Source organism: Hypanus sabinus, chromosome 25 (genome assembly GCF_030144855.1).
Source record: "Hypanus sabinus isolate sHypSab1 chromosome 25, sHypSab1.hap1, whole genome shotgun sequence".
Lineage (NCBI taxonomy): Eukaryota > Metazoa > Chordata > Chondrichthyes > Myliobatiformes > Dasyatidae > Hypanus > Hypanus sabinus.
The window spans coordinates 44887201-44914121 of NC_082730.1; the positions used below are offsets into that span (position 1 = coordinate 44887201).

The 26921-nt window shown below is 44.7% G+C and overlaps 1 protein-coding gene across 1 annotated transcript in view; it reads right to left on the minus strand.

Annotated features, from left to right (window-relative positions):
- Positions 1 to 26921, minus strand: part of LOC132381205 (voltage-dependent L-type calcium channel subunit alpha-1S-like) — a 381429-nt gene that overhangs the window by 261738 nt on the left and 92770 nt on the right. Inside the window, exons 9-10 of the mRNA XM_059950504.1 lie at positions 19365 to 19449; positions 10194 to 10354 (exon numbers count right to left, since the gene is read on the minus strand). Coding sequence (XP_059806487.1) covers positions 10194 to 10354; positions 19365 to 19449 — 246 coding nt within the window. The remainder of the gene's footprint in view (positions 1 to 10193; positions 10355 to 19364; positions 19450 to 26921) is intronic.

The window sequence follows — 26921 nt, forward strand, 5'->3', positions numbered from 1 at the left end:
TACCACCAGATATGAAGAGGAATAGACAGAGTGGACAGCCAGTGCCTCTACCCCAGGGCACCACTGCTCAGTTCAAGGGGACATGGCTTTAAGGTAAGGGGAGGGAAGTTCAAGGGGGATATTAGAGGAAGGTTTTTCACATAGAGTGGTTGGTGCGTGGAATGCACTGCCTGAGTCAGTGGTGGAGGCAGATACACTAGTGAAGTTTAAGAGACTACTAGACAGGTATATGGAGGGATTTAAGGTAGGGGGTTATATGGGAGGCAGGGTTTGAGGGTTGGCACAACATTGTGGGCCAAAGGGCCTGTACTGTACTGTACTGTACTGTATTCTATGTAACGTTATAGAATCATAGAACATTACAGCACAGAAACAGGCCTTTTGGCCCTTCTTGGCTATGCCGAACCATTTTTCTGCCTAGTCCCACTGACCTGCACCTGGCCCACATCTCTCCATACATCTCTCATCCATGTACCCTTCCGAGTTTTTCTTAAGTGTTAAAGGTGAGCCCGCATTTACCACTTCATCTGACAGCTCATTCCACACTCTCGCCACTCTCTGTGAAGAAGCTCCCCCCCCCCATATTCCCTTTAAACTTTTCCCCCTTCACCCTTAACCCATGTCCTCTGTTTTTTTTTCTCCCCTAGCCTCAGTGGAAAAAGCATGCTTGCTTTCCCTCTATCTATTGTTACGTCCGTGGCCCCCTCCTTTTTGAGAATCACAAGATCACTATTTAGTCAGTTCAGGAGACCCAGGAAATGAGAGAAAGACATGCAGAATCCACAAAGAGTTTGGAATGTGTCCTGGCCTCCAAAGGCGGAACCATTGATAACGGCTATTGTCTCTTGGAGACGGAATTGTGTATTGAATACTGTGCGATGCATCGAAGCCCCAGGCAATGAACCGGGGGGGGGGGGGGGGGGGGGTTGGTGGAGGGATTGCATCATCCCAACCTGATTGACATCTGAGACCCTGTGAGTCAGGATAAAAGAGGGTCTGGGGAACAGCCCCTCAGACACACCAGAAGAAATGCTAGAACATCCTGTAACAGCGTAATAGCAAAAGCCGGTGGAAAAGCCCACGTGCGTCCTTTTCCATTTGTCTCGGAATCGGTGGGCCTTTACCATGGAAGCACGGCTTCGAAGGATTGACATCATAAAAGAAATGGGCAAGTTAAACCTCCATCTTTCTCTCCAACCAAAAGCTGCAGCTTGAATGAACTTGAGTGACTTTTATATTTCCATCAGACAATACATTATCCCCTAGACAACGATAGAGCTATTTCTTATTGATTATTATTATACCCGCACTTTTAGATTTAGTATTGACGATGTATATTATTTGTATGTTTGCATTGATATTATTTTTGTGTATTTTTATCAATAAATACTGTTAAAAATAGTACCATCAGACTTCAATGGACCTCTCTATCTTTGCTGGTAATTGACCCAGTTACAGGGTACGTAACACTATACCCATCATAATTTTATATACTTCTATCAAGTCTCCCCTCATTCTTCTACACTCCAGGGAATAAAGTCCTAACCTGTTCAACTTTCTCTGTAACTCAGTTTCTCAAGTCCCAGCAACAACCTAGTAAACCTTCTCTGCATTCTTTCAAACTTATTAATATCCTTCCTGTAATTCGGTGACCAAAACTGCACATGATACTCTAAATTCGGCCTTACCAATGCCTTATACAACCTCACCATAACATTCCAAATCATATACTCAATACTTTGATTTATAAAGGCTGATGTACCTAAAGCTCTCTTTACTACCCTATCTACCTGTGACACCACTTTTAGGGAATTTTGTATCTGTATTCCTATCTTGGTTCTCTTCCATTTACCTTGTATGTTCTACCTTGGTTTTTCTTTCCAAAGTGCAATACCTCACACTTGTCTGTATTAAACTCTATCTGCCATTTTTCAGCCCATTTTTCCAGCTGGTACAGATCCCTCTGCAAGCTTTGAAAACCTTCCTCACTACACCTCCAATCTTCGTATAATCAGCACGTTTGCTGATCCAATTTACCACATTATCATCCAGATCATTGATATAGACGAAAAATAACAATGGACCCAGCACTGATCCCTGTGGCACACCATTAGTTACAGACCTCCACTCAGAGAAGCAATCCTCCACTACCACTCTCTGACTTCTCCCACTGAGCCAATGTCTAATCCAATTTACTACCTCACCATGAATACCTAGCGACTGAATCTTCCTTACTAACCTCCCATGCGGGACCTTGTCAAAGGCCTTACTGAAGTCTATGTAGACAACATCCACTGCCTTCCCTTTATTCACTTTCCTGGTAACCTCCTCAAAAAACTCTAATAGATTTGTTAAACATGACCCACCACGCACAAAGTCATGTTGAATCTCCCTATTAAGTCCCTGTCTATCTAAATACTTGTAAATCCTATCTCTTAGTACTCCTTCCAATAATTTACCTACTACCGACGTCAAATTTACTGGCCTATAAATTCCCAGATTACTTTTAGAGCCTTTTTTAAACAACAGAACAATATGAGCTATCTACATTTATCTAAACAACACACACAAAATGCTGGTGGAATGCAGCAGGCCAGGCAGCATCTATAAGGAGAAGCACTGTCGATATTTCGGGCCGAGACCCTTCGTCAGGACTAACTGAAAGGAAAGATAGTAAGAGATTTGAAAGTAGTGGGGGGAGGAGGAAATGCGAAATGATAGGAGAAGACCAGAGGGGGTGGGATGAAGCTAAAAGCTGGAAAGGAGATTGGCGAAAGTATACCACACTAGCTGACTTACAGGAGAAGTGTTGCCTCACCTGGAAGGTCATCTGCCCTCACCCAATCTGCTCACCACCCCACTTGGGATAGGGTTCCCCTTGTCCTCACCTACCACCCCACCAGCCTCCAGGTTCAACGTATAATTCTCCGTAACTTCCGCCACCTCCAACGGGATCCCACTACCAAACACATCTTACCCTCCCCCCACTCTTTCTGCTTTTCGCGTTCGGTGCTCCCAGTGTGGCCTTTTATATATCAGTGAGATTGGGAGACCATTTCGCTGAACACCTACGCTTGGTCCGCCAGAGAAAGCAGGATCTCCCAGTGGCCACACATTTTAATTCCACATCCAATTCCCATTCTGATATGTCTATCCATGGCCTCCTCTACTGTCAAAATGAATCCAAACTCAGGTTGGAGGAACAACACCTTATATATCGGCTGGGTAGCTTCTAACCTGATGGCATGAACATTGACTTATCTGACTTCCGTTAATGCCCCTCCTCCCCTTCTTACCACATCCCTGATAGTAGTTTGTTGGGTTTTTTTCTCTCTCTCTGCCCATCACTCTGCCCGTTCTCCATCTCCCTCTGGTGATTCCCCCCTCCCCTTTCTTTCTCCTGAGGCCTCCCGTCCCATGATCTTTTCCCTTCTCCAGCTCTGCATCACTTTCGCCAATCACCTTTCCAGCTCTTAGCTTCATCCCACCCCCTCCAGTCTTCTCCTATCATTTCACATTTCCCCCTCCCCCCACTACTTTTAAATCTCTTGCTATCTTTCCCTTCAGTTAGTCCTGACGAAGGGTCTTGGCCCGAAACATCAACAGTGCTTCTCCTTATAGATGCTGCCTGGCCTGCTGTATTCCACCAGCATTTTGTGTGTGTTGTTTGAATCTCCAGCATCTGCACATTTCATTGTGTTTGCTACATTTATCAACTCTGATCTGCCTCAAGATAGCAAGCACCTCCTGCTCTTCAATCTGTATAGGTTCCATGACCTCACTACTTGTTTTCCTTATTTTAGAAGGCATGGGATCCAGGGAAGTTTGGCCAGGTGGATTCAGTATTGGCTTGCCTGCAGAAAGCAGAGGGTCGTGGTGGAGGGAGTACAGGAGGAGTGTGGAGGAGCAGAGGGATCTGGGGATACATGTCCACAGATCCCTGAAAGTTGCCTCACAGGTAGATAGGGTAGTTAAGAAAGCTTATGGAGTGTTAGCTTTCATAAGTTGAGGGATACAGTTTAAGAGTCATGGGGTAATGACGCAGCTCTATGAAACTCTGGTTAGGCCACATTTGGAGTACTGTGTCCAGTTCTGGTCGCCTCACTATAGGAAGGATGTGGAAGCATTGGAAAGGGTACAGGGGAGATTTACCATGATGCTGCCTGGTTTAGAGAGTATGCATTATGATCAGAGATTAAGGGAGCTAGGGCTTTACTCTCTGGAGAGAAGGCGGATGAGAGGAGACATGATAAAGGTGTACAAGATATTAAGAGAGGACAGCCAGCGCCTCTTCCCCGGGGCACCACTGCTCAATACAAGAGGACATGGCTTTAATGTAAAGGGTGGAAAGTTCAAGGGGATATTAGAGGAAGGTTTTTTACTCAGAGTGGTTGGTGAGTGGAATGCTGTGCCTGAGTCAGAGGTGGAGGCAGATACACCAGTGAAATTTAAGAGACTACTAGACAAGTAAATTTAAGAGACTACTAAACAAGTAACAAGTATTTAAGGTGGAGGGTTTAAGGGTCAGCACAACATTGTGGGCCAAATAACCTGTACTGGGCTGTATTGTTCTTTGTTCTATAGGTAAGGCTAGTAATTTCTAAGGTAGGGACATATTCGGCAGAGCTTTGTGGGCCGCAGGGCCTGTATTATGCTGTAGGTTTTCTATGTTTTCTATTATTTCCATTGACTCCATGCCAGTTTCCTTAGTAAATACAGACACAAAAAACCCATTTAAGATCTCCCACATTTCTTTTGGTTCTATACGTAGCCTACCACTCTGATCTTCAAGAGGACCAATTTTATCCCTCACTATCCTTTTGCTCTTAATATACCTGTACAAACTCTTTGGATTAGCCTTCACCTTGACTGCCAAAGCAACCTCATGTCTTCTTTTAGTCCTCCTGATTTCTTTAAGTTTTTTTTTGCACTTTTTATACTTCTCAAGTATCTTATTTGCTCCCTGTTTCCTATACATGTCATATATCTCTCTCTTCTTTATCAGAGTCCAATATCCCTAGAGAATCAAGATAGGAATACAGTTACAAAATTGCCTAAAAGTGGTGTCACAGGTAGATAGGGTAGTAAAGAGAGCTTTAGGTACATTGGCCTTTATAAATCAAAGTATTGAGTATAAGAGTTGGAATATTATGATGAGGTTGTATAAGGCATTGGTGAGGCTGAATTTGGAGTATTGTGTGCAGTTTCGGTCACCAAATTACAGGAAGGATATTAATAAGGTTGAAAGAGTGCAAAGAAGGTTTACAAGGATGTTGCCAGGACATGAGAAACTGAGTTACAGAGAAAAGTTGAATAGATTAGGACTTTATTCCCTGGAGTGTAGAAGAATGAGGGGAAACTTGATAGAGGTATATAAATTTATGATGGGTATAGATAGAGTGAACGCAAGCAGGCTTTTTCCACTGAGGCCAGGGGAGAAAAAAACCAGAGGACATGGGTTAAGGGTGAAGGGGAGAAGTTTAAAAGGAACATTGGGAGGGCTTCTTCACACAGAGAGTGGTGAGAGTGTGGAATGAGCTGCCAGATGAAGTTGTAAATGCGGGCTCACTTTTAACATTTAAGAAAAACTTGGACATGTACATTTTTGAGAGGTGTACGGAGGGTTATGGGCCAGATGCAGGTCAGTGGGACTAGGCAGAAAAATGGTTCGGCACAGCAAAGAAGGGCCAAAAGGCCTGTTTCTGTGCTATAATGTTCTATGGTTCCTTATTCTTATTCACTTTGCATTTAATCCTGACAGAAACATACAAACTCTGCATTCTCAAAATTTCTCCTTTGAAGGCCTCTCACTTACCAACGAAGTCCTTGCCACAGAACAACCTGTCCCAATCTACACTTTTTAGATCCTTTCTCATTTCTTCATATTCAGCCTTTTTCCAGTTTAGAACTCAACCTGAGGACCAGATCTATCTTTATCCATGATCAAGTTGAAACTAATGGAGTTATGATCATTGGAACCAAAGTGTTCCCCTACACACACTTCCGTCACCTGTCCTAACTCGTTTCCTAATAGGAGATCTAATATTGCATCCTCTCTAGTTGGTACCTCTATGTATCGATTTAGAAAACTTTCCTGGACACAGTTTACAAATTCTAATCCATCTAGACCTTTAACAGTATGGGAGTCCCAATCAATATGTGGAAAATTAAAATTCCCTACTATCACAACTTTGTTTCCTGCAGTTGTCAGCTATCTGTCTGCAGATTCGCTCCAATTCTTGCAGACTATTGGGTGGTCTATAATAATAACCCCATTAATGTGCTCATACCGTTCCTGTTCCTCAGCTCCACCCATATGGCCTCGGTAGACAAGCTCTCTAATCTGTCCTGCCTGAGCACTGCTGTAATATTTTCCCTGACTAGCAAAGCCACCCCTCCACCCCTCTGCCTCTATCACGTCTGAAACATCGGAACCCTGGAACATTGAGCTGCCAGTCCTGCCCCTCCTGTAGCCAAGTTTCACTAATGGCTACAATGTCATAATTCCACATGTCAATCCAGGCCCTCAGCTCTTCTGCCTTTCCCACGATACTCCTCGCATTGAAATAGACACACCTCAGAAGATTATTACCACCACACACAACCCTTCTATTTGTGACTTTGCATGAAACTTTAACATCATTTATTTTCATCCCCACTCCACTATCTACTCTGGCACTCTAGTTCCCATCCCCCTGCAAATCTAGTTTAAACCTCCCCCCCCCGCCCCCCATAGCTCTAACAAACCTCCCTGCAAGTATATTGGTCCCCCTGTAGTTCAGGTGTAACCCGTCTCTCTTGTACAGGTCCCACCTGCCCCAGAAGAGGTCCCAATGATCCTGAAATCTGAAACCTGCCCCCTACACCAGTTCCTCAGCCATGAGTACATCCTATTCTTACCCTCACTGGCACGTGGCACAGGTAGCACGAGAGATAATCCTGAGATTACCACCCTCGAGGTCCTGTTTTTAACTTCCTACCAAGCTCTCTATACTCACTCTTCAGGACCTCCTCACTCTTTCTTCCTACGTCATTGGTACCGATGTGTACCATGTCATCTGGCTGCTCACCCTCCCATTTCGGAATGCTGTACACGCGATCAGCGACATCCCTGACCCTGGCACCCGGGAGGCAACAAACCATCCTGGAGCCCCTGTCGCAACCACAGAACCTCCTGTCTGTACCTCTATCACTACCGCTCTCCTCTTCTTCCCCCCCTCACTTCTGCACTGCAGAACCAGACTCAGTGCCAGAGACCTGGCTTCCGCAGCTTGTCCCAGGTAAGTTAGCCCTCCTCCCCCAACAGTATCTAACTCGGTATACGTTGTTGAGGGGAATGGCCACAGGGGAGCCCTGCTCTGCCTGCCATCTCCCCTTCCCTCGCCTGGCGGTAACCCAATTACCTGTGCACTGCTCCTTTGGCGTAACTGCCTCCCTGTAGCTACTATCTATAAACTCTTCATTCTCCCAAATGATCTGGAGGTGATCCAGCTCCTGCTCCAGTCCCCTAACGCCGTCTGTTAGGAGCTGCAGCTGGATGCACTTCTTGCAGGTGTCGTTGTCAGGGACATTGGAGGTCTCCCTGACTTCCCACATCCTGCAAGAGGAGCATTCCAACATCCTGCCTGGCATATTCTCTAAACAAACAAAACATACCTACCCTCGCCTCAGCCTGTTCACGCCGAAGCCTGTTGAGCCAAAGCCGTCCCACTCTGACTCGGTCCATTCCGACAATGCCCGCTGTATATGGCGGTCTTTTTTTTAAACCTTTTTAAACCTTTGGCGCACTTTGTCATATGCCTGTGCAGTCTAGCCTCTTTTCCCCGATCAGTTTAAAAAAAAAGACTTCTCTCCGGGATGCCTTTACTTCTTCAATCTCCGCCTCTTGCTTCGATTATATCAGACGATTATTATGGATTGTTCTATCTGTAATAATGGGTCAGTCATAATATAATTTGTGGGACTGGATCAGACCTGTATTTATAGTAAGGTATGGTGTCTTTTATGAGTTTGTATTTTATAGCAAGGTTTTGTTGAAAGATGTTTTTTACTTGATCGTTCCTGTGTATGTAACCAGATTGAGTAACCAGGATCCTGTAACATGTTGGATTGATTCTGTTTTTTCTTGGCATTGTCTGAATTCATCATTAGAATTTGTTTTTTTAATGTATTTTTGATAATTTTTGTGTTAACCACCTGGTCCTGTATTGCCAGAAGGAACTCCTCTGTTTCCGGGAAGAGGTCTGCAGCTCTGAGCCAGGAGCTTGACCTTGTCAACATCTTGCTGTCCAGATCACAAGAGATGACCTCCATTGGTTAACTTTTTCTTCTACAATGATGGATTTCAGCAAGGCATTTGATAAGGTACCCCATGCAAGGCTTATTGAGAAAGTAAAGTGGCATGGGATCCAGGAAGACATTGCTTTGTGGATCCAGGACCGGCTTGCCCACAGAAGGCAAGGATTGGTTGTAGACGGGTCATATTCTGCATGGAGGTCGGTCACCAGTGGAGTGCCTCTTAACAGTGTACTGTCTCTTTACATTTGAGCTACCAAGGTGCAACACTTCACATTTGGTTGGGTTAAACTCCATCTGTCATTTATTGCCCATATCCACAACTGATCTGTATCCCATTGTATTCTTTACCAGTCAAAAACAATATCAACAAGGGCACCAATCTTCATATTATCTGCAAACTTTCTAACCCACCCATTTATGTTTTCATCCAGGTCATTCACAAACAGCAGAGATCCCAGTACAGATGCGTGCCGAACATCACAGATCTCCCTCAACCACCACCCTCTGTCCTCTATGGGCAAGCCGATTCAGAATCCAATGGCCAAGGGCACGATGTGAGTGTAGTGGTCACCTCACACTATGACAGCTGGTTTGAAGTTAAATTTTCCAGTTGTCTGTACATTCTCCCTGTGGGTTTTCTCCGGATATTCCAGTTTCCTCACACAATCAAAGGATGTACTGGTTAGTTGTTAATTAGTCATTATAAATTATCCTGTGATTAGGCTAGGGTTAAATAGGTGAGCTGCTAGGTGGTATGACTCATCGGGCTGCAAGGGCTTGTTTCTCTCAATAAATAAATGTCTACAATTTATATCACGAACGGCAGCGGCCCCAGTACAGGTCTCTCAATAAATAAATGTGTATAATTTGTATCACAAACGGTAGAGATCCCAGCACAGGTCTGTCAATAAACATATACAATTTATATCACAAATGGCAGAGATCTCAGCACAGGTCTGTCAATAAACGTATACAATTTATATCACAAACGGTAGAGATCCCAGCACAGGTCTGTCAATAAACGTATACAATTTATATCACAAACGGTAGAGATCCCAGCACAGGTCTGTCAATAAACATATACAATTTATATCACAAACGGTAGAGATCCCAGCACAGGTCTGTCAATAAACATATACAATTTATATCACAAACGGCAGAGATCCCAGCACAGGTCTGTCAATAAACGTATACAATTTATATCACAAACGGCAGAGATCCCAGTACAGGTCTGTCAATAAACGTATACAATTTATATCACAAATGGCAGAGATCTCAGCACAGGTCTGTCAATAAACATATACAATTTATATCACAAACGGCAGAGATCCCAGCACAGGTCTGTCAATAAACGTATACAGTTTATATCACAAATGGCAGAAGTCCCAGCACGGAGGCACAGGTATGTGAATTCACATTCTCAGTTTAGCTAAGTGGGGACAGAGCAAGTAAGTTAACCATTAATTTATAGAACAGGACAGATAGTAAACATTCAGTAACCCATTCAAGTTACACACAGAAACAAATATGTATCTAAAGGATGTGCCTAAGCCCCTCCCCCACGCACACTTCCACTGTTTCCACGGCACCGGTTACGATTCCTAGTCCATGGTGACCCAGAGAGCGAAGAGGGTGAGTGATTTCAGTACTCAAAATTAAGCTCTACAAGTGCCATGATATATTATCAGCTAAAAGGGAGGTAGTAGGAGGGGCAAATGTGCCAATGCGCAGCCAGCATGGGGGAAGCGACTTTCAATGAGCAGGTAAGGTGGACACATACTGCAACAGCAGACCTGTGGCCTGAATAAGTCCCAACAACCACTACCCCATGACTTCTACAGACAAGCCAATTCACTGCATCCCTGGGGACAGGACGTCACATCTGCAGTTCCTACCTTGAACATCAGTCAGCCAGTTGGGTTGAAGGTGATGCTCAGTAGCTATCATTAGTGTGTTGAAGAAGACCAGGAAGATCACCAGCCAGTAGAAGAACTTGGACTTCACTAGCTCCCTGCACTTTCGTCGAAACATTGGGTTACACCTTTGACATCGCCAGCTGCAAGAAACCAACAGAGAGACGGCCGCTTCAATGACTCATGCAATGTGAGCAAGGCTTCGAACAGCAAAAGCTGGAGCACACACTGACTTCATCAAGGGAGCACCAGTGGAGCAGTTTCAAGTTCGTGGGTGTCAACACCTCAGAAGATATATCCTAGACCCAACATACTGATGCAATTATAAAGCACAACAGCAGCTATATTTTACCAGGACTTTGAACATATATAACCATATATAACAATTACAGCACGGAAACAGGCCATCTCAGCCCTTCTAGTCCGTGCTGAACGCTTACTCTCAGCTAGTCCCACCGACCTGCACTCAGCCCATAACCCTCCATTCCTTTCCTGTCCATATAACTATCCAATTTTATTTTAAATGACAATATTGAAACTGCCCCTACCACTTCGACTAGAAGCTCGTTCGACACAGCTACAACTCTCTGAGTAAAGAAATTCCCCCTTGTGTTACCACTAAACTTTTGCCCCCTAACTCTCAACTCATGTCCTCTTGTTTGAATCTCCCCTACTCTCAATGGAAAAAGCCTATCAACGTCAACTCTATCTATCCCCCTCATAATTTTAAATACCTCTATCAAGTCCCCCCTCAACCTTCTACGCTCCAAAGAATAAAGACCTAACGTTCAACCTTTCTCTGTAACTTAGGTGCTGAAACCCAGGTAACATTCTAGTAAATCTCCTCTGTACTCTCTCTATTTTGTTGACATCTTTCCTATAATTCGGTGATCATAACTGTACACAATACTCCAAATCTGGCCTTACCAATGCCTTGTACAATATTAACATTACATCCCAACTCCTATACTCAATGCTCTGATTTATAAAGGCCAGCATCTCAAAAGCTTTCTTCACCACCCTATCCACATGAGATTCCACCTTCAGGGAACTATGCACCATTATTTCTAGATCACTCTGTACTACTGCATTGCTCAATGCCCTACCATTTACCATGTATGTCCTATTTTGATTAGTCCTACCAAAATGTAGCACCTCACACTTATCAGCATTAAACTTCATCTGCCATCTTTCAGCCCACTCTTCTAACTGGACTAAATCTCTCTGCAAGCTTTGAAAATCAACTTCATTATCCACAACACCACCTATCTTAGTATCTCCATACTTACAAATCCAATTTACCACCCCATCATCCAGATCATTAATGTATATGATAAACATCATTGGACCCAGGACAGATCCCTGAGCCACACCACTAGTCACCGGCCTCCAACCTGACAAACAGTTATCCAACACTACTCTCTGGCATCTCCCATCCAGCCACTGTTGAATCCATTTTACTACTTTAATATTAACACCTAAAGATTGAACCTTCCTAACTAACGTTCCATGCGGAAACTTGTCAAAGGCCTTACTGAAATCAACATCCACTGCTTTACCCTCGTCAACTTTCCTAGTAACCTCTTGAAAAAATTCAATAAGATTTGTCAAACATGACCTTCCATGCACAAATCCATGTTGACTGTTCCTAATCAGACCCTGTCTATCCAGATAATTATATTTACCATCTCTAAGAATACTTTCCATCAATTTTCCCACCACTGACATCAAACTTACAGGCCTATAATTGCAAACACTAGGAAATCTGCAGATGCTGGAAATTGAAGCAGCATGCACAAAATGCTGGTGGAATGCAACAGGCCAGGTAGCATCTATAGGAAGTAGCACTGTTGACGTTTCGGGCCGAGACCCTTCGTCAGGCCTATAATTGCCAGGTTTACTCTTAGAACCCTTTTTAAACGAGGGAACAACATGAGCAATACGCCAATCCTCTGGCACCATCCCCGTTTCTAATGACATTTGTAATACTCCTGTCAGAGCCTCTGCTATTTCTACACTAACTTCCCTCAAGGTCCTCGGAAAAATCCTGTCAAGACCCGGAGATTTATCCACTTTTATATTCCTTAAAAGCTCCAGTACTTCCTCCTCTTTAATCGTCATAGTTTCCGTAACTTCCCTACTTGTTTCCCTTACCTTACACAATTCAATATCCTTCTCCTTAGTGAATACCGCAGAAAATAGTGGGAAAGTTATTGCAAAATATTCTAGGTATCAGAAAATGAGAATTTGGATAGTCAGACCCGTCGCCACAATAGGTCAACAGCAGACACAATCTCAATGGCTCTTCACACGGCCTTAGACCACCTGGACAATACAAACACCTATGTCACGATGCCGTTAATCGACTACAGCTCAGCATTTAACACCATCATTTACACAATCCTGATTTAGAAGTTACAGAACTTGGGCCTCTGCAATTGGATCCTCGACTCCCTAACCAGAAGACCACAATCTAAAAGGATTGGTGATAACATCTCCTCCCTCACTAATAATCAACACTGGTGCACCTCAGGGATGTGTGCTTAGCCCACTGCTCTACTCTCTATACACACATGACTGTGTGGCTAGGCATAGCTCAAATACCACCTATAAATTTGCTGATGATAGAACCATTGTTGGTAGAATCTCAGACGGAGATGAGACAGCATACAGGAGCAAAATATACCAACTAGTGGAGTGGTGTACAGCAACAAACTGGCAGTCAATGAGCTGATTGTGGACTTCAGGAAGGGTAAGATAAAGGACAGAGTGAGCAGTTTCAAGTTCCTGGGTGTCAAGATCTCTGAGGATCTAACCTCGTCCCAACATATCGATGTAGTTATAAAGAAGGCAAGATAGCAGCTATACTTTATTAGGAGTTTGAAAAGATTTGCTATGTCAACAAAAACACTCAAAAACCTTTATAGATGTATTGTGGAGAGCATTCTGACAGGCTGCATCACTGTCTGCTATGGGTGGGGTGGGCTACTGCACAGGACCAAAAGAAGCTGCAGAGGGCCGTAAATTTAGTTGGTTCTATATTGGGTACTAGCCTGAAAAGTTCCCAAGACATCTTCGAGAAGCGGTGTCTCAGAAAGGCAGCGTCCATTGTTAAAGACCTCCAGCACCCAGGGCATGCCCTTTTCTCACTGTTACCATCAGGTAGGAGGTACTGAAGCCTGAAGGCACACACTCAACGATTCAGGAACCGCTTCTTCCCCTCTGCCATCCGATTCCTAAATGGACATTGAACCCATAAACACTACCTCACTTTTTTAATATATATTATTTGTTTTTGCATGATTGTTAACCTATTCAATAAATACTGTAATTGATTTACTTAATCATTTATTTTTACTTTTTTTCTTCCATATTATGTATTGCATTGAACTGCTGCTGTTAAGTTAACAAATCTCACGACACATGTCGGTGATAATAAACCTAATTCTGATTAGGGATATTCAGCATGACTTAGTGCATGCTAGGTCATGTCTAAACAATTTTAAAGAGTTTTTCAAGGAAGTTACCAGTAAAGTTGATGAAGGCAAGGCAGTGGATGTTGTCTACATGGACCTTGACAGTTGACAAGGTCCTGCATTGGAGGTTGGTCAAGAAGATTCAGTGCTTGACATTCAAGATGATTTGGATGATGAAGTGGTTAACTAGATCAGTAAATTTGTGGAAAATGCCAGGACTAGGGATATAGTGGACTATCAGAGCTTGCAGCAGAATCTGGATCATCTGGAAAATGGCGGATGGAATTTAATGCAGACAAGTGTGAGGTGTTACAGTTTGGTAGCACCAACCACTGTAGGTCTTACACAGTGAATGGTAGGACACTGAGGAGTGCAGTAGAACAAAGGGATCTGGGACTATAGGTCTACAATTGATTGAAAGTGGCGTCACAGGTAAAAAGGGTCGTAAAGAAAGTTCTTGGCACACTGGTCTTCAAAAATCAAAGTACTGAGGAAGGAGATGGAATATTATGGCAAAATTGTATAAGACATTGGTGATGCCTAATTTGGAATATTGTGTGCAGTTTTGGTCACCCACCTACAGGAAAAATGTAAGTAAGACTGTTAAAGTTCAGAAAAAATCTACAAGAGTGTTGCCAGGTCTGGAGGATTGATAGGTTAAGATTTTATTCCGTGGAATCTCAAAGACTGCGGGGAGATTTGATAGAAGTATAGAAAGTTATGGGGGGGTGCGTCCACTGAGGCTGGGAGTCACTACAACCAAAGGTCGTGGGTTAAGGGTGAAAAGTTTAAGGGAAACATGAGGGGAACCTTCTTCACTCAGAGGGTCGTGAGAGTGTGGAACAAGTTCCCAATGCCAGCTCAATTTCAATGTCTGAGGGAATTTTCGCTAGGTACATGGATTGTAGGGATATGGACAGTTTTGATCCGGGTGCAGAACTAGGCAGTTTAAATGGTTCAGCACAGACTAGATGGGCCAAAGGTCCTGTTCCTGTGCTGTATTTTTCTATGACTCTATGTACCATGGAGAGCATTCTGTCCAGTTGTATCAGCATCTGGTACGGAGGGGCCACTGCACAGGATCAGACGAGCCACAGTAAGTTGTAAACACAGCAGGCTCCATAATGGGTACCAGCCTCCCAGCATCGAGGACATCTTTGAAAGGCAATACCTCAAATAGGCAGCATCCATCATTAAGGACCCCATCACCTAGGGCAGGGGTCGGCAACCATTACCACTGAAAGAGCCATATGGACCCATTTCCCACAGAAAAGAAAACACTGGGAGCCACAAAACCCGTTTGACATTTAAAATGAAATAACACTGCATACAATGGTTTTTTTTGCCTTTCTGCTATGTATAAACAAACTATAATGTGTTACATTTATGAAATTGATGAACTCCTGCAGAGAAAACGAAATTACATTTCTGCATGCAACAAAAACATTTTGAACTCCGAAAAAAAGACGTTGGGTTGAAGGTTACTCCATAGTTAGCCTACCTTCGATCGAAAAATTAAAAGAAATCGCACACTGGCGGGTGTCAGGGATTGGCAGTGGTGACGTTTATTAATAGCGATAAAAAACACGTTGTGGTGGTGTGCTACATGCAGCGCTAAGATAACGACACTACAGTCAAAGATAACTTTATTCGAACTAAACAGCCTTGCTTTAAAGCCTCCCTCAACCCACCCCCCGTGGCTGCGGATGCTCCAAAAGACACGTACTCACAAACCCCCGTAGGCTATCTCCCTTAGCCGGAACGGTGGCTAATTGTGAGCCGGTTCGGATGTGCCAGGAAATGGTGTCGCCACAACGTTTTATTTAGATTGTACAAGATCACCATAATCTTCAAATTTCGAATTACATTTCAAAAACTAACAAACCACGGGGAGCCGCAGCACAGAGATGAAAGAGTCGCATGCGGCTCCGGAGCCGCGGGTTGCCGACCCCTGACCTAGGGCATGCCCTCTTCTCATTGCTACCATAAAGGAGCCTGAAGAGACAGACAACGTTTCAGGAACAGCTTCTTCCCATTCACCATCAGATTTGAGGCATCGCCTTTTGAAGATGTCCACAATGCCGGGGAGGCTATTGCCCATGATGCAGTCTGCTGAGTTTAAAACTTTCCATGCTAACCTGTACATTAGGGACATTTAAGAGACTCTGTGGGAGGGAAGGGTTAGATTAATCTTACGAATAGGTTAAAAGGTCAGCACAACATTGTGGGCTGAAGGGCCTGTACAGGCTGTAAGGTATGTTCTATTTTCAAGACACAAAGACTGACAAACAACCAACTGCAAGGCACACTGCAAGTAAATCAAAAATTATCCATATGCCTATTTGAGTCTCTTACAATTCGGAAAGAAAACAAAGAAACTTCTCATCAACACCTTAAACCCAGCATGAATGTTCGAGGGGCAGGCGGCTGCTGACCTTTCGAAGGGGTATGTCGAGAGGCAGACGGCTGCTGACCTTTCAGAAGGGCATACGCCTCTGCACAGAGTCTGGCCCTGTGGCTCAGAAGGGTAGGGAAGGGATGAGGAAGGCAGTAACGATAGGGAATTCTATAGTTAGGGGGTCAGACAGGCGATGTTGTGGACGCAGGAAAGAAACTCGGATGATAGTTTGCCTCCCAGGTGCCAGGGTCCAGGATGTTTCAGATCACATCCAAGATATTCTGCAGTAGGAGGGAAAACAGCCAGAGGTCATAGTACATATTGGTACCAATGACATAGGTAGAATAAGGGAAGAGGTCCAGAGAAAAGACTACAGGGAGTTAGGAAGGAAGTTGAGAAGCAGGACTGCAAAGGTAGTAATCTTGGGATCATGGCTGAGAGACTGGAGCAGGGGGCAGGGATTCAGATTTCTGGATCATTGGGACCTCTTTAGGGGCAGGTGTGACCTGTACAAAAAGGACGGGTTGCACTTGAATCCCGGGGGACCAATATCCCGGCGGGGAGATGGAAAGTTTAAACCAGAATTGTTGCGGGGTGGGAACTGAACTGAAGAGACGGGGGGAGAGGAGGTTAGCTCACAAATAGAGAAAGATTGTAGACAGTGCGAGAGGAAGGATAGGCAGGTATGAGAGAAGGGACGCGCTCAGACCAAAGATTTGAGATGTGTCTTTTTTTAACACAAGGAGTGTTGTGAACAAAGCGGATGAGCTTAGAGATTAAATCAGTACTTGGAGACATTATATTGTGGCCATTACAGAGACTTGGATGGCTCAGGGACAGGAATGGTTACTTCAAGTGCCAGGCTTTAGATGTTTCAGAAAGGACAGGGAGGGATGCAAAAGATGTGGGGGTTTGGCACCGTTGATCAGAGATAATGTCATGGCTGCAGAAAAGGTGGACACCATGGAGGGATTGTCTACAGACTCTCTGTGGGTGGAGGTTAGGAACAGGAAGGGGTCAATAACTTTACTGGGTGCTTTTTATAGGCCACCCAATAGTAAGAGGGAGCAGAGTATTGAGGAGCAGATAGGGAAACAGATCCTAGCAAGGTGTAATAATAACAGAATTGTCATGATGGGAGATTTTAATTTCCCAAGTATATATTGGCATCTCCCGAGAACAAGGGGTTTAGATGGGGTTGTGTTTGTTAGGTGTGTTCAGGAAGGTTTCTTGACACAATATGTAGATAAGCCTACAAGAGGAGAGGCTCTACTTGATTTGGTGTTGGGAAATCAACTGGTCAGGTGTCAGATCACTCAGAATTATGATCACTATCTTCAAAATGGTCTCCCACTGTCTCCTTTACAATAGCATTGGAGAGAAATAGGAACAGACAAGGTAGAAAAGCTTTTAATTGGAGTAAGGGGAATTATGAGGCTATCAGGCAGGAAATTGGAGGCATAAATTGGAAACAGATGTTCTCAGGGTAAAGTATGGAAGAAATGTTGCAGATATTCAAGGGATATTGGTGTAGAGTTCTGTACAGGTGCATTCCAATGAGACAGAAGTTATGGTAGGGTACAGGAACTGTGGTGCACAAAGGCTGTAATAAATCTAGTCAAGAAGAAAAGAAAAACTTACAAAAGGTTCAGAGAGTTAGGTAATGTTAGAGATCTAGAAGATTATAAGGCTATTAGGAAGGAGCTTAAGAAGGAAATTAGGAGAGCCAGAAGGGGCCATGAGAACGCCTTGGCGGACAGGATTAAGGAAAACCCCAAAGCATTCTAAGAGTATGTGAAGAGCAGGAGGATAAGACGTGAAAGAATAGTACCTATCAAGTGTCACAGTGGAAAAGTGTGTATGGAACTGGAGGAAATAGCAGAGGTACTCAGTATTCTCTATGGAAAAGTATCTTGGTGATTGTAGTGATGACTTGCAGCAGACTGAAAACTTGAGCATGTAGATATTAAGAAAGAGGATGTACTGGAGCTTTTGGAAAGAATCAAGTTGGATGAGTTGCCGGGACCGGATGAGATGTACCCCAGGCTACTGTGGGAGGAGAGGGAGGAGATTTCTGAGCCTCTGGCAATGATCTTTGCATCATCAATGGGGATGGGAGAGGTTCCAGAGGATTGGAGGGTTGCGGATGTTGTTCCTTTATTCAAGAAAGGGAGTAGAGATAGCCCAGGAAATTATAGACCAGTGAGTCTTACATCAGTGGTTGGTAAGTTGATGGAGAAGATCCTGAGAGGCAGGATTTATGAACATTTGGAGAGGTAGAATATGATTAGGAATAGTCAGCATGGCTTTGTCAAAGGCAGGTCGTGCCTTACGAGCCTGACTGAATTTCTTGAGGATGTGACTAAGCACATTGAAGGAAGAGCAGTAGATGTAGAGTATATGGATTTCAGCAAGGCACTTGACAAGGTACCTCATGCAAAGCTTATTGAGAAAGTAAGGAGGCATGCAATCCAAGGGGACATTGCTTTGTGGATCAAAAACTGGCTTGCCCACAGAAGGCAAAGAGTGGTTGTAGATGGGTCATATTCTGCATGGAGGTCAGTCACCAGTGGGGTGCCTCAGGGACCTGTTCTGGGACCCTTACTCTTTCTGACTTTTATAAATGACCTGGATGAAGAAGTGGAAGGATGAGTTAGTAAGTTTGCTGATGACACAAAGGTTGGAGGTGTTGTGGATGGTATGGAGGACTGTCAGAGTTTACAGCGGGACATTGATAGGATGCAAAACTGGGCTGAGAAGTGGCAGATGGAGTTCAACCCAGATAAATGTGAAGTAGTTCATTTTGAGAATAGGTTGAGTGAACTCGGCCTTTTCTCCTTGGAGCGACGGAGGGTGAGAGGTGACCTGATAGAGGTGTATAAGATGATGAGAGGCATTGATCATGTGGATAGTCAGAGGCTTTTTCCCAGGGTTGAAATGGTTGCCACAAGAGGACACAGATTTAAGGTGCTGGGGAGCAGTTACAGAGGAGGTGTCAGGGGCAAGTTTTTCACTCAGAGAGTAGTGAGTGCGTGGAATGGGCTGCCAGCAACGGTGGTGGAGGTGGATACAATAGAGTCTTTTAAGAGACTTTTAGATAGGTACATGGAGCTTAGTAAAATAGAGGGCTATTGGTAAACCTAGTAATTTCTAAGGTAGGGACATGTTGACACAACTTTGTGGGCCAAAGGGCCTGTATTGTGCTGTAGGCTTTCTATGTTTCTACGTTTCAAAAGAGCATGTCTAGAGGCAGGCGGTGGCTAGTCAATGTTGACTTACATGATGCGTGACAGCAGACTCATTCCCTCCATCTTGAGTAGTTCCTGAGAGCCCAAGGAGCCTGTTTCATCCGATGCCAGTATCCCTGGAGAAACAGGTTGAGACACAGTCTTTATAAGGATTAAATCAAGAACATAAGCGATTCTGCAGATGCTGGAAATGCAGAGTAACACACACAAAGTGCTAGAAGAATCAGGTCAGGCGGCATCTATGGAGGGGAAAAAACAGTTGATGTTTCAGGCCGAGAACATTTATCAGGACTGGAAGGGAAGATGCCAGAATAACAGACAGACAGACATACTTTATTGATCTCGAGAGAAATTGGGTTTCATTACAGCACCAACCAAGAATAGGTAGAAATATAGCAATATAAAACCATAAATAATTAAATAATAATAAGTAAATTATTCCAAGTGGAAATAAGTCCAGGACCAGCCTATTGGCTCAGGGTGTCTGACACTCCAAGGGAGGTGTTGTAAAGTTTGATGGTCACAGGCAGGAATGACTTCCTATGACGCTCAGCGTTGTATCTCGGTGGAATGAGTCTCCGGCTGAATGTACTCCTGTGCCTAACCAGTACATTATGGAGTGGATGGGAGACATTGCCCAAGATGGCATGCAACTTGGACAGCATCCTCTTTTCAGACACCACCATCAGAGAGTCCAGTTCCACCCCCACAACATCACTAGCCTTACAAATGAGTTTGTTGATTCTGTTGGTGTCTGCTACCCTCAGCCTGCTGCCCCAGCACACAATAGACAATAGACAATAGGTGCAGAAGTAGACCATTCGGCCCCTCGAGTCTGCACCGCCATTCTGAGATCATGGCTGATCATTCACTATCAATACCCAGTCACTGCCTTGTCCCATATCCCTTGATTCCCCTATCCATCAGATATCTATCTAGCTCCTTCTTGAAAGCATCCAGAGAATTGGCCTCCACCATCTTCTGAGGCAGTGCATTCCACACCTCCACAACTCTCTGGGAGAAGAAGTTCTTCCTCAACTCTGTTTTAAATAACTGACCTCTTATTCTCAATCCATGCCCTCTGGTACTGGACTCTCCCAACATCTGGAACATATTTCCTGCCTCAATCCTATCAAATCCTTTAATTATCTTAAACGTTTCAATCAGATCCCCTCTCAATCTCCTCAGTTCCAGTGTGTACAAGCCCAATCTCCCCAATCTCTCTGCGTAAGACAGCCCTGCCATCCCAGGAATCAACCTAGTGAATCTACGCTGCACTTCCTCAATTGCCAGAATGTCCTTCCTTAAACCTGGAGACCAAAACTGTACACAATATTCCAGGTGTGGTCTCACCAGGGCCCTGTACAAATGCAAAAGGACATCCTTGCTCTTGTACTCAATTCCCCTTGTAATAAAGGCAACATTCCATTTGCCCTCTTCACTGCCTGTTGCACTTGCTCATTCACCTTCATTGACTGATGAACTAGGACTCCTAGGTCTCTTTGCATTTCTCCCTTACCTAACTCTACACCGTTCAGACAATACTCTGCCCTCTTGTTCCTGCTTCCAAAGTGGATAACTTCACATTTATTCACATTGAATGACATCTGCCAAGTATCTGCCCACTCACCCAGCCTATCCAAGTCTCCCTGTATTCTCCTAACATCCTCTTCGCATGTCACACTGAGTCACACAACAGCAAACATGATAGCACTGGCCACCACAGACTCGTAGAACATCCTCAGCATCATCCGGCAGATGTTAAAGGACCTCAGTCTCTTCAGGAAATAGAGACGGCTCTGACCCTTCTTGTAGACAGCCTCAGTGTTCTTTGACCAGTCCAGTTTATTGTCCATTCGTATCTCCAGGTATTTGTAATCCTACGTTTCCTATGCGACTCCCTTGTCCATTCATTTCCCCCATCCCTTCCCACCGATCTCCCTCCTGGAACTTATCCTTGCAAGCGGAACAAGTGCTACACCTGCCCTTACACTTCCTCCCTCACCACCATTCAGGGCCCCAGAATGAACCCAGGGATGAAAGGGTTAAGAGGAATACATTAACCCTTTTTTCCAGGTGAGGCGACACTTCACCTGTGAGTTGGCTGGTGTGGTATACTGCGTCCGGTGCTCCCGGTGTGTGTGGCCTTCTATATATTGGTGAGACCTGACACAGACTGGGAGACCATTTCACTGAACGCCTACACTCTGTCCGCCAGAGAAAGCAGGATCTCCCAGTGGCCACACATTTTAATTCCACGTCCCATTTCCATTCTGATATGTCTATCCGTGGCCTCCTCTACTGTCAAGATGAAGCCACACTCAGGTTTGAGAAACAACACCTTATATACTGGCTGGGTAGCCTCCAACCTGATGGCAAAAACATTGACTTCTCTAACTTCTGTTAATGCCCCTCCTCCCCTTCTTACCACATCCCTGATATATTTAGTTTTTTTTTTGCTTTCCCCCCCCTCCTTTTTTTTCTTTCTCTTTCTGCCCATCTGCCTGTTCGCCATCTCCCTCTGGTGCTCCCCTCCCCCTTTCTTTCTCCCTAGGCCTCCCATCCCATGATCCTTTCCCTTCTCCAGCTCTGTATCCCTTTTGCCAATCACCTTTCTGGCTCTCAGCTTCACCCCGCTCCCTCCGGTCTTCTCCTATCATTTCGCATTTTCCCCTCCCCCTCCTACTTTCAAATCTCTTAATATCTTTCCTTTCAGTAAGTCCTGACGAAGGATCTCGGCCCGAAACGTCGACAGCGCTTCTCCCTATAGATGCTGCCTGGCCTGCTGTGTTCCACTAGTGTATGTTGCCTGTAAAAAAACGGATCCCTTTATTTCTCCATCGGAGAAAAATGGGGTCGGTTATTGAAGGTTTAAATGAAAAGTTTCGATATAAAAAACTAGACAACTTAAATTGTTTAAAATTTTAAAAATTACGAAACTGAATCCAAATCCTTAAAGATTGTTTAATAACCAGGTAAAAATTTAAATTTGGAATTTTAGAGAGCTGTAAAGGTGATGGAGCTCTTAATATTGAAGTTAAATGAAATTGTTTAACAGCTTTTAATTCTAAATCAATCCATAGTGGTTTTTGGCCTTATTGAGCCAGTATAACCAAAAGCATAATTGTCAGCCCATAATTCACGGCCCAATAAAAGTCTTAAATTAGGAAGTGCTAGTCCACCATCCTTTTTGGGTTTTTGTAAATGGTACTTGTTAATTCTTGGTCTCTTATTGTTCCAAATAAAGGAATAAGAGAGTCAATTTGATCAAAAAAATTTTAGTTAAAAAGATAGATATGTTTTGGAAAATATATAAAAATCTAGGTAAAATAATCATTTTCACAGCATGGATACAACCTATTAAAGAAAGAGTAAGTGGATTCCATCTAGAAAATAGTAGTTTCATGGAGTCTACTAAAGGAACTATATTAGCTTTATAAAGACCTTTATATTTTTTAGTAATTATAATACCTAAATATCTAAATGTATTAACAATTCTAAAAGGACTATCATTATATGTACTAACAGCAGCATTTAATGGAAACAATTCACTTTTATTCAAATTAAGTTTATATCCTGAAAATTTTCCAAAATCTTTAAGTGTTTCCAAAAGATTAGGAATTGATTTCTCAAGATTTGAAATAAAAATGAAAAGCTCATCTGCATAAAGAGAAATCTTACGTATGGTTCCATTTACAGAAATACCATGAATGTTTTTAGCCTCACGTAATGTTATAGCTAAAGGATTTGATACAAGATTAAATAATAAAGAGCTTAATGCACATTGCTGTCTAGTACCACGAGAAAGTGAAAAGAAAGACGTAATTATTAGTAATGACTGTGGCAATAGGGTTCTTATAAATCATTTGAATCCATCTATTAAAATTATTACCTAAACCAAATTTTTCTAATACTTTAAACAAATATGACCACTCAACTCTATCAAATGCCTTTTCTGCATCAAGAGAGATAACACATTGAGGTTGCTTAGATAATGGTGAATAAATAATGTTCATCAATCTCCGAACATTAGAGAAAGAGTAACGGCCTTTAATAAAGCCCGTTTGGTCCATCTGTGTATAACAAGTAACTCTGAGTAAAGAAGGTCCAACGTATTTGCCCCTCTCGTTGCAAAGTCCACAAACTGATGGAATTTGGGGAGCACTGACTTGAGGTATGCGTGGTTAAAATCTCCGGCATCATCAGGGTGTGCATTCTGCAGTTCACTGATAGCCTCTGGATCTGTACTCCAGTGAATACAGACCCAGAGGAAAACATTAACCCTATCATCCCTGGGTTCATTCTGGTGAACCTCTTCTGGATTCTCTCCATAGATAAAAACTGCTCACAATACTCAACTAGTCTGACAGACTCTTTGAAAAATCAGTCATTCGTCACATATATCATAGAAACATTTAGTGAAATGTATCACTTCTGTCAAACCAAATCAGCAAGGATTGTGCTGGGCAGCTCGCAAGAAGTGACATGCTTCAGGCACGAACCTCACAAACCCCACCTGCATGTCTTCGGGATGTGGGTGGATAGCAGAGCATCTGGAAGGAACACATGATCAAAGGGAGAATGTGCTAACGTGGTGACGGGGACAATGTACTAACGTGCTGACGGGGACAATGTACTAACGTGGACACGGAGACAATGTACTAACGTGGACATGGAGAGAATGTACTAACGTGGTCACGGAGAGAATATACTAACGTGGTGACGGGGACAATGTACTAACGTGGACACGGAGACAATGTACTAACGTGGTCACGGAGAGAATGTACTAACGTGGTCACGCGGAGATTGGACTGACTTGGTCACGGGGAGATTGGACTGACGTGGTCACGGAGAGATTGGACTAACGTGGTCATGGAGAGGATGCACTAATGTGGTCACGGGGAGATGGAACTGACGTGGTCACGGGGAGATGGAACTGACGTGGTCACGGGGAGATTGGACTGATGTGGTCACAGGGAGATTGGACTGACGTGGTCACAGGGAGATTGGACTGACGTGGTCACAGGGAGATTGGACTGACGTGGTCACGGGGAGATTGGATTGACGTGGTCACGGGGAGATTGGACTGACGTGGTCACAGGGAGATTGGACTGACGTGGTCAAAGGGAGATTGGACTAAAGTGGTCACGGAGAGGATGCACTAACGTGGTCACGAGGAGATTGGACTAACGTGGTCACGAGGAGATTGGACTAACGTGGTCACGGGGAGAATGTACTAACGTGGTCATGGGGACAATGTACTAATGTGGTGACAGGGACAATGTACTAACGTGGTCACGGAGAGAATGTACTAACGTGGTCACGGAGACAATGTACTAACGTGGTCACGGAGACAATGTACTAACGTGGTCACGGAGAGGATGCACTAACGTGGTTAAGGGGAGATTCAACTAACATGGTCATGGAGAGAATGCACTAACATGGTCACGGGGAGACTGAACTGACGTGGTCACGGGGAGATTGAACTGACGTGGTCACGGAGAGATTGGACTAACGTGGTCACGGGGAGATTGGACTAACGAGGTCACGAGGAGATTGGACTAACGTGGTCACAGGGAGATTGGACTGACGTGGTCACGCGGAAATTGGACTGATGTGGTCACGGGGAGATTGGAATGATGTGGTCACGGAGAGGATGCACTAACGTGGTCACAGGGAGAGTGGACTGACGTGGTCACGGTGAGATTGGACTAACGTGGTCACAGGGAGATTGGACTAATATGGTTATGGGGAGATTGGACTGACGTGGTCACAGGGAGATTGGACTGACGTGGTCACAGGGAGATTGGACTGACGTGGTCACGGGGAGATTGGACTAACGTGGTCACAGGGAGATTGGACTGACGTGGTCACGGAGAGATTGGACTAACATGGTCACGGGTAGACTGGACTGACGTGGTCACGGGGAGGTTGGATTGACGTGGTCACAGGGAGATTGGACTGACGTGGTCACGGGGAGATTGGACTGACGTGGTCACGGGGAGATTGGACTGACGTGGTAACAGAGAGGATGCACTGACATGGTCACGGGGAGATTGTACTCACGTGGTCACGGAGAGGATGCACTAACGTGGTCACAGGGAAATTGGACTGACATGGTCAGGGGGAGATTGGACTGACGTGGTCACGGGGAGGTTGGACTGACGTGGTCACAGGGAGATTGGACTGACGTGGTCACGGGGACATTGGACTAACGTGGTCACGGAGAGGATGCACTAACGTAGTCACAGGGAGATTGGACTGACGTGGTCAAAGGGAGATTGGACAAAAGTAGTCACGGAGAGGATGCACTAACGTGGTCACAGAGAGGATGCACTAACGTGGTCACGAGGAGATTGGACTAACGAGGTCACGGGGAGATTGGACTAACATGGTCACCGGGAGATTGGACTGACGTGGTCACGGGGAGATTGGACTGACGTGGTCACGGGGAGATTGGACTAATATGGTCACGGGGAGATTGGACTGACGTGGTCACACGGAGATTGGACTGACGTGGTCACACGGAGATTGGAGTGACATGGTCACGGGGAGATTGGACTAATGTGGTCACGCGGAAATTGGACTGATGTGGTCACGGGGAGATTGGACTAACGTGGTCATGGGGAGATTGGACTAACAAGGTCACAGGGAGATTGGACTAACGTGGTCACGGGGAGATTGGACTGACGTGGTCACGGGGAGATTGGACTGACGTGGTCACGGGGAGATTGGACTGATGTGGTCACGGGGAGATTGGACTGACGTGGTCACCGGGAGATTGGACTGACGTGGTCACAGGGAGATTGGACTGACGTGGTCACGGGGAGATTGGACTGACGTGGTCACGGGGAGATTGGACTAACATGGTCAGGGGGAGATTGGACTAACGTGGTCACAGGGAGTTTGGACAGACGTGGTCACGAGGAGATTGGACTGACGTAGTCACGGGGAGATTGGATTGACGTGGTCACGGGGAGATTGGACTAACGTGGTCACGGGGAGATTGGACTAACGTGGTCACGAGGAGATTGGACTAACGTGGTCACAGGGAGATTGGACTGACGTGGTCACGCGGAAATTGGACTGATGTGGTCACGGGGAGATTGGAATGATGTGGTCACGGAGAGGATGCACTAACGTGGTCACAGGGAGAGTGGACTGACGTGGTCACGGTGAGATTGGACTAACGTGGTCACAGGGAGATTGGACTAATATGGTTATGGGGAGATTGGACTGACGTGGTCACAGGGAGATTGGACTGACGTGGTCACAGGGAGATTGGACTAATGTGGTCACGGGGAGATTGGACTAACGTGGTCACAGGGAGATTGGACTGACGTGGTCACGGAGAGATTGGACTAACATGGTCACGGGTAGACTGGACTGACGTGGTCACGGGGAGGTTGGATTGACGTGGTCACAGGGAGATTGGACTGACGTGGTCACGGGGAGATTGGACTGACGTGGTAACAGAGAGGATGCACTGACATGGTCACGGGGAGATTGTACTCACGTGGTCACGGAGAGGATGCACTAACGTGGTCACAGGGAAATTGGACTGACATGGTCAGGGGGAGATTGGACT